Below are 16,888 nucleotides of genomic sequence, written 5' to 3' on the forward strand. Positions count from 1 at the left end.
TAACTGTAGGTTATCTTGAGCCCATATATAAGAGAATGGCTTTGTGTTTTTGTCCTGCAAATATTGATGCATCCGAGTCCCTCCTCAAAAAGAGAGAGAAAAGAGGAGAAATTAACTAAATTAAATGCTGTATATGGGGCAAAGCATTTTTTTGGTGTAAAAGACAAAGCAAAGTTATTTTATCCCAAAACTTATAACAGATTTTTGTCTGTCAGTCCTGTAAAAGTAGGCACATGTAATTTTCTACTGATGTAGGAACATTATTTCCATCAATATGTGGCTTACCAAAAGCCAGGTTAAGGTCATCACTTGAATGTGAATGGGGATATTATTAATTTGTAACTGAAGCCATCAAACAGTTAGATGAACGCACAAATGTATTAAAAAGAATTAACTTATTTCAAAAGCTACCACTAGTATTAGCAAATGGCGCTATAGCTCAGTCGGTAGAGCAGTGGTCTTGTAATCCGGTGACCCGGGTTCAAAACCAAGTCGATGCGCTAGTGCCCTTTGGTAAGGCATAATCCTTATTACCAGGTCCCTCGTAGAGGACCGAAAGCCGTTGGCCGTGGTTGCTTATTAACAAGCATTTATGCTTTCTTTGCAGTCAGGTAAAATAACCACCATCACCATATTATATATTCCAGTAATATTGCACTTGCCAGGGGCAGTAATAAGACACTTTTGGTAAATGGATTCCAATTTGGAAGACAAACGCAGTTTAAATGTCTACAGCATATCTCCTTCAGGAATTGAAAGCAGATTCAAATCTATCATATTTCTCGACCCCAAAAAAGGTTTCCATATGGAAAGTGTGCGGTCAAATAATCTGAGCTTTTCTTTGTGAGATAGAGAATGTCATAGTAGCTTCCGACTGTACCGCTTTATCTGGTCAAAGGGTTGTCGGCTGCCGGCAGAAGGCCGTTACTGCCATTGTTATAACATAGATCTCAGGGCCTTCTTGTAGGCAGCCGACAAGGTATCTATTTAGTCACTTTCCTATTTTGTAGGAGACCTTAAATGGATATGGGCTTGATGGCAAGTTAATATCTACTTGAGTCATTTTGTCAGTTTTTGTAACAAATAGAGGTTGTGCCTCCATTCAATCAATTTCCTATTTTGTGAGGGGACTGTATATGGACACGGGCTTGATAGTAAGTTTACATCTACTTAAGATCTTTTGTCAATTCTTGTAACAAATGGAGGTTGTATCGAGTGTCGACAGGCGTTCAGCTGTATTATTTTCAATCCTGTATTTGTATATCATGAACAAGTGTTGAATCTAATATTGGTAGAGACCTGTACTCACACCGAGACCGTTAAACACCCCCCCCCCCCCCCCCCCCCCCCCCCCCCCCGCCCATAAAAATGGATTTAGAGCCAGAGACTGTTCATATCCTAGTAAAACCAATTAGAATGACACCAGATCAACATGAGGCAATTAAAAAGTTACTAAACACAGAATGTCCCAGAATAGACTATTTTTGTAATGAAATCAAATTTTAACGCATAAGTCTTTGAGATTAAAGATTATTTAATTCACTTGTTACAATTCAATATATTTCAATAGTCTGAATGGGAAACCCCATACATTAATTGTTGCTAGGTAGGACAAACATTGTGGCTTTTCCTACCTAGCAACATGGAATGTATGCAATTTTCATCATGTCTATTAAAATGAATTTGAATAATTTGAAACGAGGCACTTAACAAAGATTATGCATTAAAATTGATTTCATGTACATCACGAGATGGCCTATTGGCCCTTTTGGCATTGTTTAGCATTCATTTGGCAATGCGACTGTTAGTATAACACTTTGTTACATGTTACAATTTAATGCTCTTCCATTAATCCTGGCTTTAGAAAGACAGATGTCAGCATGTATCAAGAGAAACACTTGTAATGATTATTCCTGATGTACATTAAGTGTACATGAAGGAGACCTGCAATGATGTTAGGTCTAGTATTTTGAAATTCTTAGCATGTTCCCATACATACACGTACATGTTGGTCATTAACCACACTTAAAGAGTCATGGGGAGTAATGTTAACGACCTCCTGATGGAGTCATGTTCCCACTCCCGGATTTAAGTCCCACACAGCATTCAGCAGTCGTTCAAAGAAACACTGCCAGTGATAGTGGTAGCAAGGTATCTTAAAGTTAATCTTAACCCAGTCTATGAGAACTAGCTGGTCCCTGTGTTAAGTGTATGGGAATAGACAAATAGCCAAAGGATTAAGTTCACCAGAAACTGGCATAAAGCTATTTGAATGATCATGCAGCAAATAAGATTTTTAACCAGCATAAAGGGAAAATCACTGTCTGGTCACCCCAACTGCCTCAATTTTCTCATCTTTTATGTTTGTTTCCTAATTCTTCTTCTTTAGCAATATCAGTTAAGGCCCGGTCACACAGAGGGGGCGCATGGGGGACGCACGGCCGGCGCATGGAAAATTTGCAATTTTGGCCAGTGCGTTGTCGTTCGCTAGGCGTGCGTCATCACTCGTTACTCGTTCGTCGAGCGCGCTGGACCAACGCTGGACCAGCGTTATGCATTCGTCGTTATTCGCTGTGTGCGTCGGGATTTTTTGAGCATTCTCAAAAGTGTGCGCGGAGCTCAACGCATGAATGTACACGCCAAAGGCACGCCAGACGTGCGTTGAGCGCGCTAGACCAGCGCCAGACATACGCGGAGCACACGCCCTGTATACGCACAGCGCGCTAGCTACACGCTGTGCATTTTGTGTCAGCTCGCTAGCTTTTCCAAAATCATGACAAAAGTTAGGCACACGGCCTTTTCTGATTTCCAATGCGCTGGCCGTGCGTCGTAGAACGCGGTCATCTGCGCTCTGGGTACAGTCTGTATGCGCACTGTATGCGCTCAGCGCGCTAGCAACACGCTATGAATTTAGTGTCAGCTACGACAAAAGTTGGGCGCACGACAACGCACTGGCCAAAATTGCAAATTTCCAATGCGCTGGCCGTGCGTTCCCCATGCGTCCCCTCTGTGTGACCGGGCCTTTAGCAAATATCATTTATTTTGTGACATTCAGTATTCTAACCTTGTTATATTCCTAATCTTGTTAAATTCTATATTTCAACTCCATTTGATAAATATTTTAGAGAAGATCAAAGTTGTCTCTGAAAATATGGTCCAAACCTATTGTAAATGATGCTGTCAATTTGCCTGCATGTGTGTCTTTATTTTGTGTGTGGAAACGCAACTTTATCAATGCTGTGTAAATCACTATTGGCATGACAACGCATTTCTCGATAATTAGCAACAATCCACAAAAAGAAAAGAATGAAGAAACCTTGACTGGTCTAGAGATGACGGGAAATAATTAAAATCACATTGATCACATTCCAATCACTAGTCTCTGACCTGAATGTGATGTTTATACCCTCGAATCCGAGCCAGTTAGTTAACTGTATATGGGATGAAGGATGATGCATTTGAACCATGGTTATGTTCTCTCTCTTGCAATCGATACAGACTCAGTAATCAAAAGGTGTAGAATTCCCAGTACTTTGTATACATTCTCTTTCTTATTTCATTTTTTATGTACCCCTTTTTGGGGCGTTTTAACGTAACCCTTTTTATTCTTAGATCCAGACCCAGAAAGTGCAGTGTATCTATGGCCCTTATTCTACTGAAATTTAAACCCTGTTTAAGTTTTTGCCCAAAAATGAATATTTCCTAAAATAGGTAGATGCATTATGAGGTTAATTTCATGATAAAACCAAGGATGTGTAGCTAATTGATGTCTTTTTAAATAGTTTATGTTTCAAACTGTTCCTAGAACTTAGTGGCATGGTATTGGCTAAACACGAAGAAGTGATCTTCCAGCTTTCTATAAGAAACTCTTGTAAGCCATTAGAGGGATTGATGGGAAATGAAATTAATTCTGACCATCAGAGTGCCATTTTGTAGCATTTCATCAATTACATGACCTGAATTTCAGGCTGATATTCTCACGTATAGATCATTGTCTGTTTACAAGGAACATGGGATGATTGAAACTAAATAAACACAGTCTGGGATCGTGTTCTCACTGCCACCTTTTAGCATGCATGTGAGGATTGGGAGTCATGGAATAGTTTCATGGTAAAGTCAGTTTTCTGTTTTTGCCTACAAACTAACTCTGATAGAACCCGGTTCGAAATTGAATTTCAACTATCAAATGCTGACATTAGCAGTCCGCCCCCAGCTGCACATAGTCATGTTTGATTGATAGCTATGTGTAAAAACCCAATTACACACACCAATTTCCATGTTGTGCACATGCAGCCCTTATGCTTCGCTACATAGTCGATGAAGAAGTGCCTCAGTTAGGGAAGCCTGTGATACATGACTTCCTCTTGGGGGCTGAGCCAATCTGCTTTGTTACGTCGATATTCACAGCGTATTATGTCGCACTCAAAGGTAATTGTGTTGATGCTCACGTAGAGCGCTGGCCTGTATCGCAATCATCAAAGCCTTGTTTGCAATTCATCATCTCGAGCGCAGCGTCAATTTACCCCTCATACACATGTATCTTGGTCAGACGATACTCCCGAGACACGTGTGCTTTTGTGTGGGAGCGTGTCAGCCCCCACATTTTGAGTCTGTTCACATAGCTTTAGTTTTTATTCCGTTCAGACACCTTTAAGAGATTAAACTCATGTCCAAAGTAGGAACCCTATGTGCGAGCGTTGTTATTAGTAAGACATTCTTTTTTTTGTATCAGTGAGTTTGGTGTCTCTTAATATTGGTTCTAGTTATATTTACAAGCTGTTCAGAATACATAGTCATTAACAGATCAACTTCATTACAACCTTTTCTTCTTCTTTTAGGTGCATGTCAACAGCCGCCCACCCCCAAATTTCCTCACCTATTCTCACCCATTGCCATTCTCATTTCTACTGACTATTCACAAATTATTTATTTAGAATAAAATGTCATGTACAAAAACATGAACCTTATATCAAGCTTTTCAAGTTGTTCTTTTTTTATACCAGAGTGTGTCAGATCCCCGCTTTTACATGTAACTTCTGCCGTTCGTTTCTTCTCAGTATTCTCTCTCTGACCCTCAAAGCCAGCTTCTGCTTTATGGGGACATCTTTCGTTGCACATCATATTACATAGAAGTGTCTATATTCACAGTAACACAATGCCTGTAGTTAGTGAACGTGATCTACTAAAGATGAAATCATGAATGATTTACTTAACCCTTCTGCGACAATCGTTCCATATTTTGCTGTTGGCTCAATAACTTTGATTTAGGGCCCTACACACATATGCCAGGTGCAAGAGTAGAAAGGGAATCAAATTCTGCACACACTGCATCCATTTTTGTTGCCTAGGTATATTTTGTTTGATGCCAGGTGTTAAAGAAAAGGAAAATAAGCTGTAAAATCCTAAAATTGGCAAAATGTTGAGAGATTCAGAACTATTGTTTTTCAATAAAAATTGCAATTTTTTTTCAACTTTTCATCAACATTCTCGCAAAGATATATTGTTTTCTGAGATATAATATTTTACTTTAACAATGTAGCAAACAATGTAGCAATATAAGAAAAATATTGCATGACTGGACAAAAGCAACAAGGCATGTGTACATGTATGTATGCAAGAGAGTGTCGGGTCTCTGTGTGATTTGAATTTGGATTATGAGGAGTAGAGGGAAACGATGCGTAGTGTGAACTTGTCACCCCAACAATCAGGATTATGATACTAAAAATAGAAGTAATAGATTAATTCTAATGCCAATTTGTCAATTAGAGTTGACAAAAACATTCCAACCTGGCTGTTATAGTATATCAAAACTTTTATTTCATCGTCAGTAATTTTATCAGACTTCAATGGTTTGTTGTATGCTTGTAGACTACGTACTTTGATCTCCAGCTGTGCATAGGCAATAGCCAGGATTCCAACAGTAGAGCAGATTGCATACATGTATATATTTATACGGCTTTATTGCAAGTACTGTATGTATACATGAGGCTTGTTTTATTGTAAGATGTAACCTTTGACATTTTGATCTTGGCAAAAACTTCTTGCAAGCTTGTTATCTGTATAAGATGTGAACTTATGGCTTTCAATGTTGGTGTGTTAGGGATTACAAACGTAAGATTTGTAGTTTTCTTCGGCAATACAAACAATTCTGACTCTCTTGGGTTACCTTTGTTTCTATGCCTGTCCTCTTTTTGGAGGAATGTATGTGGCACCGTATGGATGACAAAATTGTGTCTCTTTCTATTTCAACTAGGTAATACAAATAAAATAATAATATTGGAGATAAAAGATGATAGACCTGCTTCATAATCTACCCAATCTGTAGGTTGGGTTAATGGCACTATGGACGTGTATATGCTCTGCATATTTCAACCTGTTTATAAAGGCCATGTAACTACAGTCAAACCTGCTTTGATAGCAACTATCTGTATCAGAAGGCCACCTGTCTGTAAAGACCACATTTTTCATTTCCCTTGAAAATGGTTTCTCATTGAAACCATTAACCTAGTACTACAGAACATCAAAGACCACTTTTCATGTTCCCCTTGAGTGGTCTTTATAGGTGATCTCAATAGCAATTTACTACTTGATAAACTTGTGAAAATCATGTATAGTTTAACTTGTACAAGAAGGCCATCTGGAGAAAACAGTGGCCATTATATGCAGGTGGCCTTTGTAGTGTTCAATCACTTTGGCAAGTTTGACTATACTTCATATAGACAGCAACACACCACATGGTCTATGTATTGTAATAATAATAATAATAATAATATTTAATTTTTATATAGCGCTTAATACAAATGTCTCTAAGCGCTTTACAAATAATACACAGGTGTGGCACACTGTGTTATTGAGATATTCTCTGGATATGTTACGGCACAGGGAGGGAGGGAGGGGGTAGCCCCTTGTTTGAAATTCACGAGCAGTCGCTAGGTATGATCCTCAGCAACCCACTGGGGTCCATACCTATGTGGGTCAACCAATACTCCAGGGGATTGTGAATCTTGTGAAAACATAGTGTTAGGAGACAGGCCAGTATACTGTAAGCTAGACACGTGCGATTGCATGCAGCGTACAGGCATGAAATCTTCCCTTGGAGCAGCAGACTTGCCCAGATTTTGTCATTTGTACAGGGTGCATAATAAAAATGATAAAAAACTTCAAAGAGATTTATTCTGTTTCTTTTTAGTTATAATTTATTTCATTTTTTTTTTGGGGGGGGGGGGGGAGCAAAAGATTGCTAAAATGTCATACAGATACATGTCAAATACCTTCAGCAAGAATATACAAACAGACAATTAAATTTTGATGTTCTGGGACTTCATTGAAGTTGCAAAGCGTGGACGAACACTAATTTCAAACTTGTCTCCCTGTGTTTCAATTCCACAGAATATTCCGAGTTTGTGCTCATTATACCCACTCCTTAATACACTAAGTTGTCCATTTGGGGCTGTTTATCTGCTACCTTGTAACAAATGTTAAATGATAGTACCGTTCTATATCAATTTATGCCTCTCTGAAGCCCACAGGCAAAACTAATGATGATAGAACCATAATATGTCACACAATTAGTTGTAAAAACACAGGTTAATGGAAGCCATCAAGGAAATTAGAGCGGAAATTGTCCCTTCCCGCCCCCATTGCTTTTCAAACGCAATCCCCTAAATTGACGTCGGATTTCCTCACTCACATCACGTTGTTGAAATGTCACATGAAAGGGCTCGGCCTCTCAATTAATTGATGATCCCTGTTTAAGTGCTAAGGCCAGTTACCTAGTATGTATGCCTATTATCTCTTCTACACACATAATTAAGTGTGCATTTGTAATGTACAGTACATATAGGCCCATGTACTTAACAGTATTCATTTGTTAAGCCTCGGTCACAAATGCCATTACGAACTGCTACGAACGCCGTACGAACGATTTTCAGACAATAGAAATTCGGGAAGACAATGGAAAAACGGAGATTCATACGAAATTATCGTTCGTACGAATGTTTGTGACCGTAGTATAAAATGCTGACATTCTTTAAAAAATGGTATTGATGTAGTCTGGTCAAATTCTTTGTTTTCAGCAATAAAGTAGCGAATGTCTGTATTCTGTGGAATCCAAGGTTTTGTTTCAAATACATGGTTAATCCAGTTTAATCCAGCTTAATCTTTTAAACAACATCTTTATTTGCCGCTCCCTTCAGATTGGTGTATGTATGCAGCATTGTTTTTTGTTTTCAACAATAAATTGGCGACAGTCTGTATTCTAAAATATCCCAAGAATTTGTATCATGTACATGATTAATCCAGTTTAATCCAGCTTAATCTTTTAAACAACATCTTTATTTGCCGCTCCCTTCAGAGTGGTGTGTGCATGCAGCCTCTTTCTTTGTTTTCAGCCATAAATTGGCGACAGTCTGTATTCTGAAATATCCCAAGAATTTGTAACATGCATGATTAATCCAGTTAAAAAAAACCTTGATTAAATCTCTAAACAACGTCTTTATTTGTCGCCCCCTATAGATTGGTGTGTTCATTCAGCGTCGTTCTATGTTTTTCAGCAATAAATTGGAGAAAATATGTATTCTGAAATATCCTAATAATTTGTATCATGCATGATTACTGGTAATCCAGTTTAACAAACTTATATTAAACAACGTCTTTATTTGTTGCCCTCTACAGATTGGTGTGTGCATGCAGCGTCTGCGAGGCGGGGTAGCCATGGGAGGTCCCCAAGGTCAACATCAGGTCAGCTCTACGGTGCACGACGATGCCATCCTCCAGCTGTGTGCTGACCTCCATGACACAGATGCAGCCTCTATGCAACTCAAGGTCATCAGATACGTAAGTCTTCTGTAAACCTTGTTAGAGTTGTACGATGCACGCTCCTGCAACAATCGCTCTGAGTCAGTAGACCAGGGACCCCATTTCACAAAGCCTTTTTTCAATGACAAATGACAAAAATCAGTGACAAATCTGCTGATAACCAATCAGAAGCAAGGATCTCACTAGCTTAAAACTGTCATTTGTCACTGATGAATTAATTTTGTAAAACGGGGCCCAGTTTACTAACATATTCAAATTGTATGCATCTTTTTGAACAAAAGTTGTTCTTGACAACCTGAAAGCTTGTCCAAGGCTTGCTTGACATAGCAACCAGTAATATATGCAGACTTTATTCCACGTATTGTAGTTCATTCATTATTAATGGGTTAATGGAATAACTCGTCACTTGGTCCTCGAAAAAGAAACATCCATAAATTTGAAAATATTAGTAAATCGGTCTATATTCCCCAATCATTTTTCTCGACCCAATATGATGCACCTATTACTCAGGTTATCCCTAAACCCAACCTGAGGCCCAATTGCAAACCTAACCTGACGCCCGATTGCAAACCTAACCCCTCCGTCTTCTCTCTAGTTACTCCTAAACCAATTCTCTTGTGACAAGTGACAAGAGCTGGACCAACACTATACCTAATAGTAACCCTAGCCCTACACCTAGCCTTAAGCCAATGCCAAACCATAAACCTGAGTACAATCATACCCGTAACCTGACATCTGTGATGGAAAAAAAGATGAAGAAAAGGCAATGTTCAAGATAAACCGTCTTACTTGAATATTTTGCTGCCGAATGGAACACCCTCTGCGATGCCACATATTCCCCAATGTAGAGTGGATCATTTCGAAGTATGAATTCTTATATAGTGAGTGATCTTATCATCAGGATCACGATGGATTCCTTCTCTGCATTAAAGTTTGTCCAGATGTGTTTTGAAGAAATTTTCAGGTTTTCAATTTGACTCATTAGTTAACTTTCTTTTTCATTATTTAAATGTATATGAACTGTTAATGATATACCTCTCTTTAGAAATCTAGCCATCTGATTGGTCAAAGTTGCAGTCAAGATTTTGGATATTCCCTTAAAGAGACGAACAAATGGTCAATATTTCATGAGTGAAATGCTGTTGTCCAGGGTAACAGGCAGCATAAATCAATTGTGCTCTGATCACCGTTGGTTTACGTGTTAAAATTTTCTTTGATCGAGCGGACACTATGCAGTGCTTTTTGTCTGCGATTCCCAAATGATTGAACTTTCAGTCATTTTCAAGCGAAGATAAACAAACAGTTTCTCAGATTTTCTGTGATGTTTTAACCAATCTTTACTCAATAAAAGGATAAGGTGAGAATTCTTGGTAGTTTTTTTGTTTCAATTCAGCATATAAAAGACATATCGACTGCTTTAATATTGAGGCCTGGCTCTCAAAGCAGTCGATATCTCTATACTAAAGAATCCCTGTGTCAGTTTGATAGGCTTGTCTGTACAAATTTAAATATTGCCTTGAGACTAGAAAAAAGCTGCATTCTTTCAGGCAATTAGCAAACATGGCAGACTTCTGTTATTAACATGGTGAATATTGATGAACCTTGCGTGACAAAAAAAAAGAATCTCAGTCAACATGTTGTCTTTGAGAGCAAGAAGGATGTTAACTCATATATTTCTAGACACCTGTTTGAGCCAGATGGCTCTTAACAGGTGATACTTGTATCTCATCGTAAAAAATACAGAAATGTGGGAAAGAAATACATGTGGATATATTCCTTTAGATAACAAACGTCAGCTTCATACTTTATCAGGTGAATATTGCAAGCACGAATGAGTTATTGATCGCCTCTTTCATTTGGACCAACGCACAATTACTAGATTCATGCAGCTAGCCATCAAAAACAAATCATATAATCCCCTTGCCAGTGTATTCTGCTTTTAAGCACGTCATAGCCGTTTCCGTTCCAACCGATCGATGGCTTCCACACATTCACCATGCAGCTAGTCATTCAAACATGAAAATCAGCACATTCCAATTCCGCCGCTGTGCGCTCCTCGGCGGCATACTCAAACAGGCCGGGCGGTGTCCCCTGCTGCCCTCTTACGCGGGAAGTGTAGGCATTGCAAAGTGGGCATCGAGTTGCTATCAATCATGTGTTGTAATTCTGGCGGACTCTCACTAGGCCTGTTTTCATCAGCCCGAGATTGCCAAATAGCCTGCTATTTCTGATCTGGGAAATAATCCTTAAGTTACAAATCTCGTCTTCTTTAGCCTGAGACTTGACCTCGAACTTGAAACTCAAGCTCGAGATATTTTGCTCAGCGTTCGCGCATAGTGGGAGTCTTCGATCTGGTGAAGGCGCACCAGACAAATAGTGGGATATTTTGCAACTAGCCCAAGATATCTTGGGATGATTATCTTGACCAAATATCCCGCTAATTGCGACTTCGGACTGATGATGACGCAAATTAACTGGATAATTTGCAATCGGGATAGTTCAAATATCGGGATATTTGGCAATCTCAAGCTGATGAAGACAGGCCCAATCTCTCGTCGATGATGGTGGCACAGGTGTCTAGATGACTTATTCAATTCAATCCAAAAGTATGAAACGTGAGCCCAGCAGTTTGATTTAATCACAAGATTGCCGATAGGGCACTCTCGGGATTTAACGTGTTTGTTGTTGTTTTTTCTTTACTCCCTGCTTGGTCTTTTTGACAAATAGATGGATAGGAAAAACCATGGCACAGGAAAGCATTAAGGCACATTTGTATCTCGTGAGACAAAATCCACTTTGGTAATTTTTCGCTTGAGCAATTAAGATTTGTTGAAGATTGGAAAGACCTAATCGATGTCGTTAGCTGGAACAGGAAATGCCATGAAACAAATTGTTTGTAGCTGTTACATTTTTATTGCAGAAGTTGAATCCCCCAAAGCAATTCTATTTTAGAGAAATGACTAGAGATTTTTTTGTGAATATGGAAATCTGAGAAAGATTTTGAACAAAGGCCATACAATCTCATCCTCAAAGAATCTTGATTTTCTCTGGGGTGGTATTCTGAAAAAGTTATTTTACTGTTATGTTAATAAATCCATTTTAATTGTCATAGAAAAAATCAAAATGGACACAGGACATTGGTTAATGTCTTTAATGTCTGTGTACTCTAAAGCTATCTGTGTTTCATGAATTCAAAAGCACTACAAAATACTACAAATCTCCTAGAACCTTTGAATTTTGATGTAAAAAGATTTCATTCAAGATTGTTTCGTGACAGTATGGCTGACAAACAAATCTCAAGTTTAATGGGCTTAATTTAGTGCGCACACATAGATAAGCGCACTTGATACGCATAGTGCTGCTCAAGAATAGGCCCAAGGGCTCTAACCTCTATCCAATATCCAATTCAAAACTGACCAGCATAGTTGATAAAGAGGTTAGGATTTGAATGGGAGGGGGGGGGGGGCTAAATCTGGAGAAAATGTTCTTAGCGTACTTTGCTTTTCCTCCATGCACACAATTCAGTACAATTCAATTCAATTTCAAACAGACCAACAAAAATGGAAGGGGGGATTTCTGTATGGCTGAATAGAGAGGGGGTCACTAGGAAAGGAGAGGGGGGGGGGGGGGGGGGTAGAAGTATACTTTATTCTCACTTACATATACTATTCTCCTAAGCTCTGAAATGCTTGATGGTTTAATCATGAATCTAAGATTTAAGTCAGTGTGAGGATCAATACATAATGAATGTGACATTCGCCTTATGCAATATTCCATTCCTACATGTGAATTCCAGTAAAATAGACCAACCAAATAGACAGTTACTTCTGACTATCCAAATGTTGGGGGGGGGGGGGGAGGGGAGGCCTCTGAGAAGGGCGAGGGTGCTAAAAAGTATTCCTTATTCTCACTGACATAAACATCTCTCCTAATCTATTAAAAGCTCGATGATTTAATCATGAATCTTAAGATTTTCCAAGTTGGCGTAGGGAACAGCACATTTAATACTTAAATGGATGTGACAATCGCCTGGTGCCATATTCCTTTCCTGCATGTAAATTCCTCTAAAGATAGACGAACTTAAATGGAGAGAAGCTTCTAACTGTCCAAATGCAAGAAGGCCCAGGGAAGGGGGAACGCTTCAAATCATGCTTTATTCTCGCTGACAGCGCAAGCATCCGTCCTAATCTCAGAAATGCTTGATGATTTAATCATGAATCCAAGATTGAGTCGGTGTGAGGATCAACACCTGTATTGTATCATGAGATAGCAGATCCAATTTTCTTCTCTCCTCGATCGGTGTGTTCTCCCAGAGGCCCATTGAGTGCATGCTTAGCCAGGTATCATTGGGGCGATATCTATGCGCTTGGACAGACAGATACCGAATGGTGTGCGTATGCATATCTTCATAGTACACAGAAGTGCCGTGCAAATACTTGGTGTGGGGTATTGGGGGAAAAAGTTGTATGTCTTCTGAAAATGACTAAAAACTCTCCTCTTTGACCATGATCAACAACAGATTCTTTGATGATTTTTATGTAAAGCGCTGTGAAACAACTTAAGTTTGTAAGAGCGCTATATAAATGACTTTAATGTATTGTATTGTATGTAAAAGATCATTGATTCTTTATAATATTTTTGACTGTTTTAAAAATTCTCATTGGAATTTTAGTTATTGTTAGGGGTGGGGTGGGGGGGGGTTAGATGCAGTTAAAAGGATAGATAGGACAGAGCATGATTTGCCCTGAAACAATTAAAATAGCCACTTACAATCTTCTATTTGGAGTTTTGATGTAGGAAATCACTGAACGCATTATAAAATAGCCTCCCCCTTGCCCAGAAAGAAAGAAAAATAAAGCGCTTGTTATCATTCTGGCGAGACATGCTTGGACAGGGACTGAAAGGTGGGGATGCATATTCATACACTGGGTGTCAGAACAAATACTTGGCATGCAGCATTTGGGGGTAGAGGTGGAGGAGGGAGGCTAGACATTTGCATGTTAGTATTTATTGACCGTTTTGATTAATGACTTCTTTGAAACGCTCACTAGAACATTTTTGTTTGGAAACTATGCTCTTACCATCTTTGTAACAAAACTTTACACAATTATAAATCGGTATCATTCAGATGAGATGTGTGTAGTCAGAGTCTGAAACGTGCTGATGCATATTCTTACACAGAGGTACAGGAATTTTTCCTGGCAAAGAGTATTGGGTAAACCATTGTATCTAAATGATCATTAACACTTTGTGATTAATTACTTATTTTTTCTCTAGGCAGGGGGGGGGGGGGGCACCAATGACAAACAGTGAATTTCTCCCCAATCTATGAAAATAGTCACCTGTAGTAATATATGAAATTACAGTATAGTATGCTTTTACTATATTTTTTCCTGCATTGATATCGAAAAGATACTCTACTTTCAGAATTTACAATTGTTCTTACTCGTGTAACATCAGCACTAGATATTGACTGATATCGACTGAGTCAAGCATTTTCATGCTGATATGTGCATAGCTGATCAATTACACTTTGTACAGTCTCCTATTCTTAGACTACAATGCAACTGCCACATGAATGTTTAGCTCTTGGAACTATTATATTACAATTGCAGTCAAATTTATCATAGATTACAAGATAAACAGGTGGAAGGAGGGGGGATAATCATAATTGAGTTAAATTCTTTTTTTTTCCACATGAAAATTGTGATTTATCTTTTTTACTTTGAACACACTCTGTATGATATGGATTTTTCGAAATTCATTTCTTTTCATTTTTTTAGTATACTAATTTATATTTAAGAATACACACCAATACTGATATGCCAGATGATCACCCTTTTCTGATCGATTCCACACCATTTCTTTCACAATGCAATCACATGACCAGAAGTTAACTTATTTAATGTCACGCCAAAAATGATACATAATTGCATAAATTCAATTCCATTTAACACTATAACGCATCCCCATGCACTCTCTTTTGCGTGGGGGAGCTAGCCGTAGAGAGTGCATCAGCCTGCATTCGGGATGATTTATTGGATCTTGAATTGGGCTAATTGAGAAGGCCACATCTATCAGCCCATTAGGGGCTACTATAAACACCATACCCCTCTCTGTTATTACACTTGATTGATTGAGAACGGCGTGTGTTTGCACTCCGAAAGAGGTGGTTCAACTTCAACTTGAGACGGAACACTAAAACCCTCGTTAGGAAAGCCGGAAGAGTTTGATACATAGACCACCGGGGTTTGTCTGATACGTGCTGTAAATCATTATAAAAGACCAAGCCATGAGCACCTGAGCTGGCAAATACCGACGCTATAGAAGACTTTGTTATTATTGTTATTTGATGTTTTAGATGGTTTGAACTTGATAACATCTTAAAGGCATCGTTTAACAATGTGTCCAGTTTAACAAATCTGAGATGGACGGCCCTACGTGTTATCAGTGTCTGTGATATGGTGTTATATTGAAGCCCTAAAAGAATTGCGCTTCAAAATATCATGAAGTGCCTCAAAAAAGTAAAAATCTTGAGTGACTGGTTTTACCATACTCATTTTCCCCAATAGTTTGCAGTGTTACATAAAACGTTGGGGAAGTGTTTTTTTTAATTTCGATTTCCAATCATAAATATCTTAATAGTCAGACTTGCGATCGGCTTGTAAAAGTCATGGGATTTCTGACTGACCTTAGGGCTCATAATTATGATTTCAGCATGAGCCAAATGCAGCATTTTGTTTAAATTCTGAGGCAAAAATACTCAATCCCTCTAATGGAAAAAAAAAGCTGTTTAACATTTTTGGGACTTAGTGAGAATGTTGCGTGGTATTATTACTTCAGAAAAACAATAAAAATAAATGCTGGATATCAATAAAACATCTAAATGAAAAAAAGAAGCTGTTAAACCTTTTTTTGACTTAGTGAGCACCTTGCATGGTGGAAATGAGAGCTATAGATGTATCCATTATTATTACTTCAGATAAGCAATAAAAAATAAATTCTGGATATCAACTTTTTTGAAGATTATTTATGAAATTTATGTATGGTTCATAAAATTGTGTACAAATATTGTTGAAAATATGACATTAATACCTGACTGCAAGGAAATTTATATATGACTTTGGAGAGTTATTGAAATTGTCGAACATTGATATATGCCTTTCTATTATTAATTGATGTGCATTGGAAATATTAAACCAGTTGGATACCAACTGCATGTAACTCAATCATGTTTTAAAGAGAGAAAAAAAGAAGGGGGAATTCATCTGTGCATTCAGTTCACTTTAAGTTTATTCCAAGCATGCATGCACCCCCAATACCCACATGCCAATAGATCATGGTGAATTTTCATCGCCATGCACAGGCAGTTCGTATACATGCTACAGCCCCTGTATATATCATATGAATTCAGGCTCGAATAGGCTTTGATATGTATTTATGCGCATTTCCAATTAAGGGGAAACAATTTCATACTCTAAGGAATATTGAAGAGGATTTTGCATCCTCCTTATTATAATAAGAGAGTCAAGGGAGAAAAGCAATATATCTGTGAAAAGAAATTCATAAATGGAGTGCTAGTAACTGACAGTGTATGGCAGGGGTTTTAAGTTTTTAACAGTCGACCGATTTCTCACTTGATGGTGGGTTGTTTTTGCCCTTTCTCTCTCTTTATTTCTCTGTCTCTGTCTCTGTATCTGTCTTTCGCTCTCACTCTCCCTCTCCCCCCCCCCCCTTCTCCCTTCTCTCTCTCTCTCTCTCTCTCTCTCTCTCTCTTTCTGGAAGCGTGGGTGTTTAATTTCTCTCTTGAACTCATTCTATTTCAACTCCTGGCTTTCCTTCATGAATGAACATGTATTATTGTATTCTTATTTTCTCCTGCTTTCTTACTACCTATCATCCTATGTTGTTGAATTTATCCCCTTCCCCTCTCTTTTCCTCAATAATCTTGCTTTCCCCTGTTTTTACCACTTTTCCTCACTTTCTCCCACTCTTATCTCTGTCTTCAATCTTCCCTTTCTCCCCTCTAATTCCTGTCCTTACCCCCCCCTCCCCCTCCTTCTCCCCTCTT

At 38.5% G+C, this 16,888-nt stretch overlaps 1 protein-coding gene across 1 annotated transcript in view; it reads left to right on the top strand.

Moving 5' to 3' along the window:
* The first annotated feature begins 8,676 nt into the window (after positions 1-8,676).
* LOC594283 (cGMP-dependent 3',5'-cyclic phosphodiesterase) overlaps positions 8,677-16,888 on the top strand; it is a 75,548-nt gene continuing 67,336 nt past the window's right edge. The window contains exon 1 of the mRNA XM_030980891.1: positions 8,677-8,835. Within this exon, the coding sequence (XP_030836751.1) occupies positions 8,686-8,835 (150 nt within the window). The 5' untranslated portion in view covers positions 8,677-8,685. The remainder of the gene's footprint in view (positions 8,836-16,888) is intronic.

This window comes from Strongylocentrotus purpuratus, unplaced genomic scaffold, assembly GCF_000002235.5.
Source record: "Strongylocentrotus purpuratus isolate Spur 01 unplaced genomic scaffold, Spur_5.0 spur5_scaffold_11, whole genome shotgun sequence".
NCBI classification, from domain to species: Eukaryota; Metazoa; Echinodermata; class Echinoidea; order Camarodonta; family Strongylocentrotidae; genus Strongylocentrotus; species Strongylocentrotus purpuratus.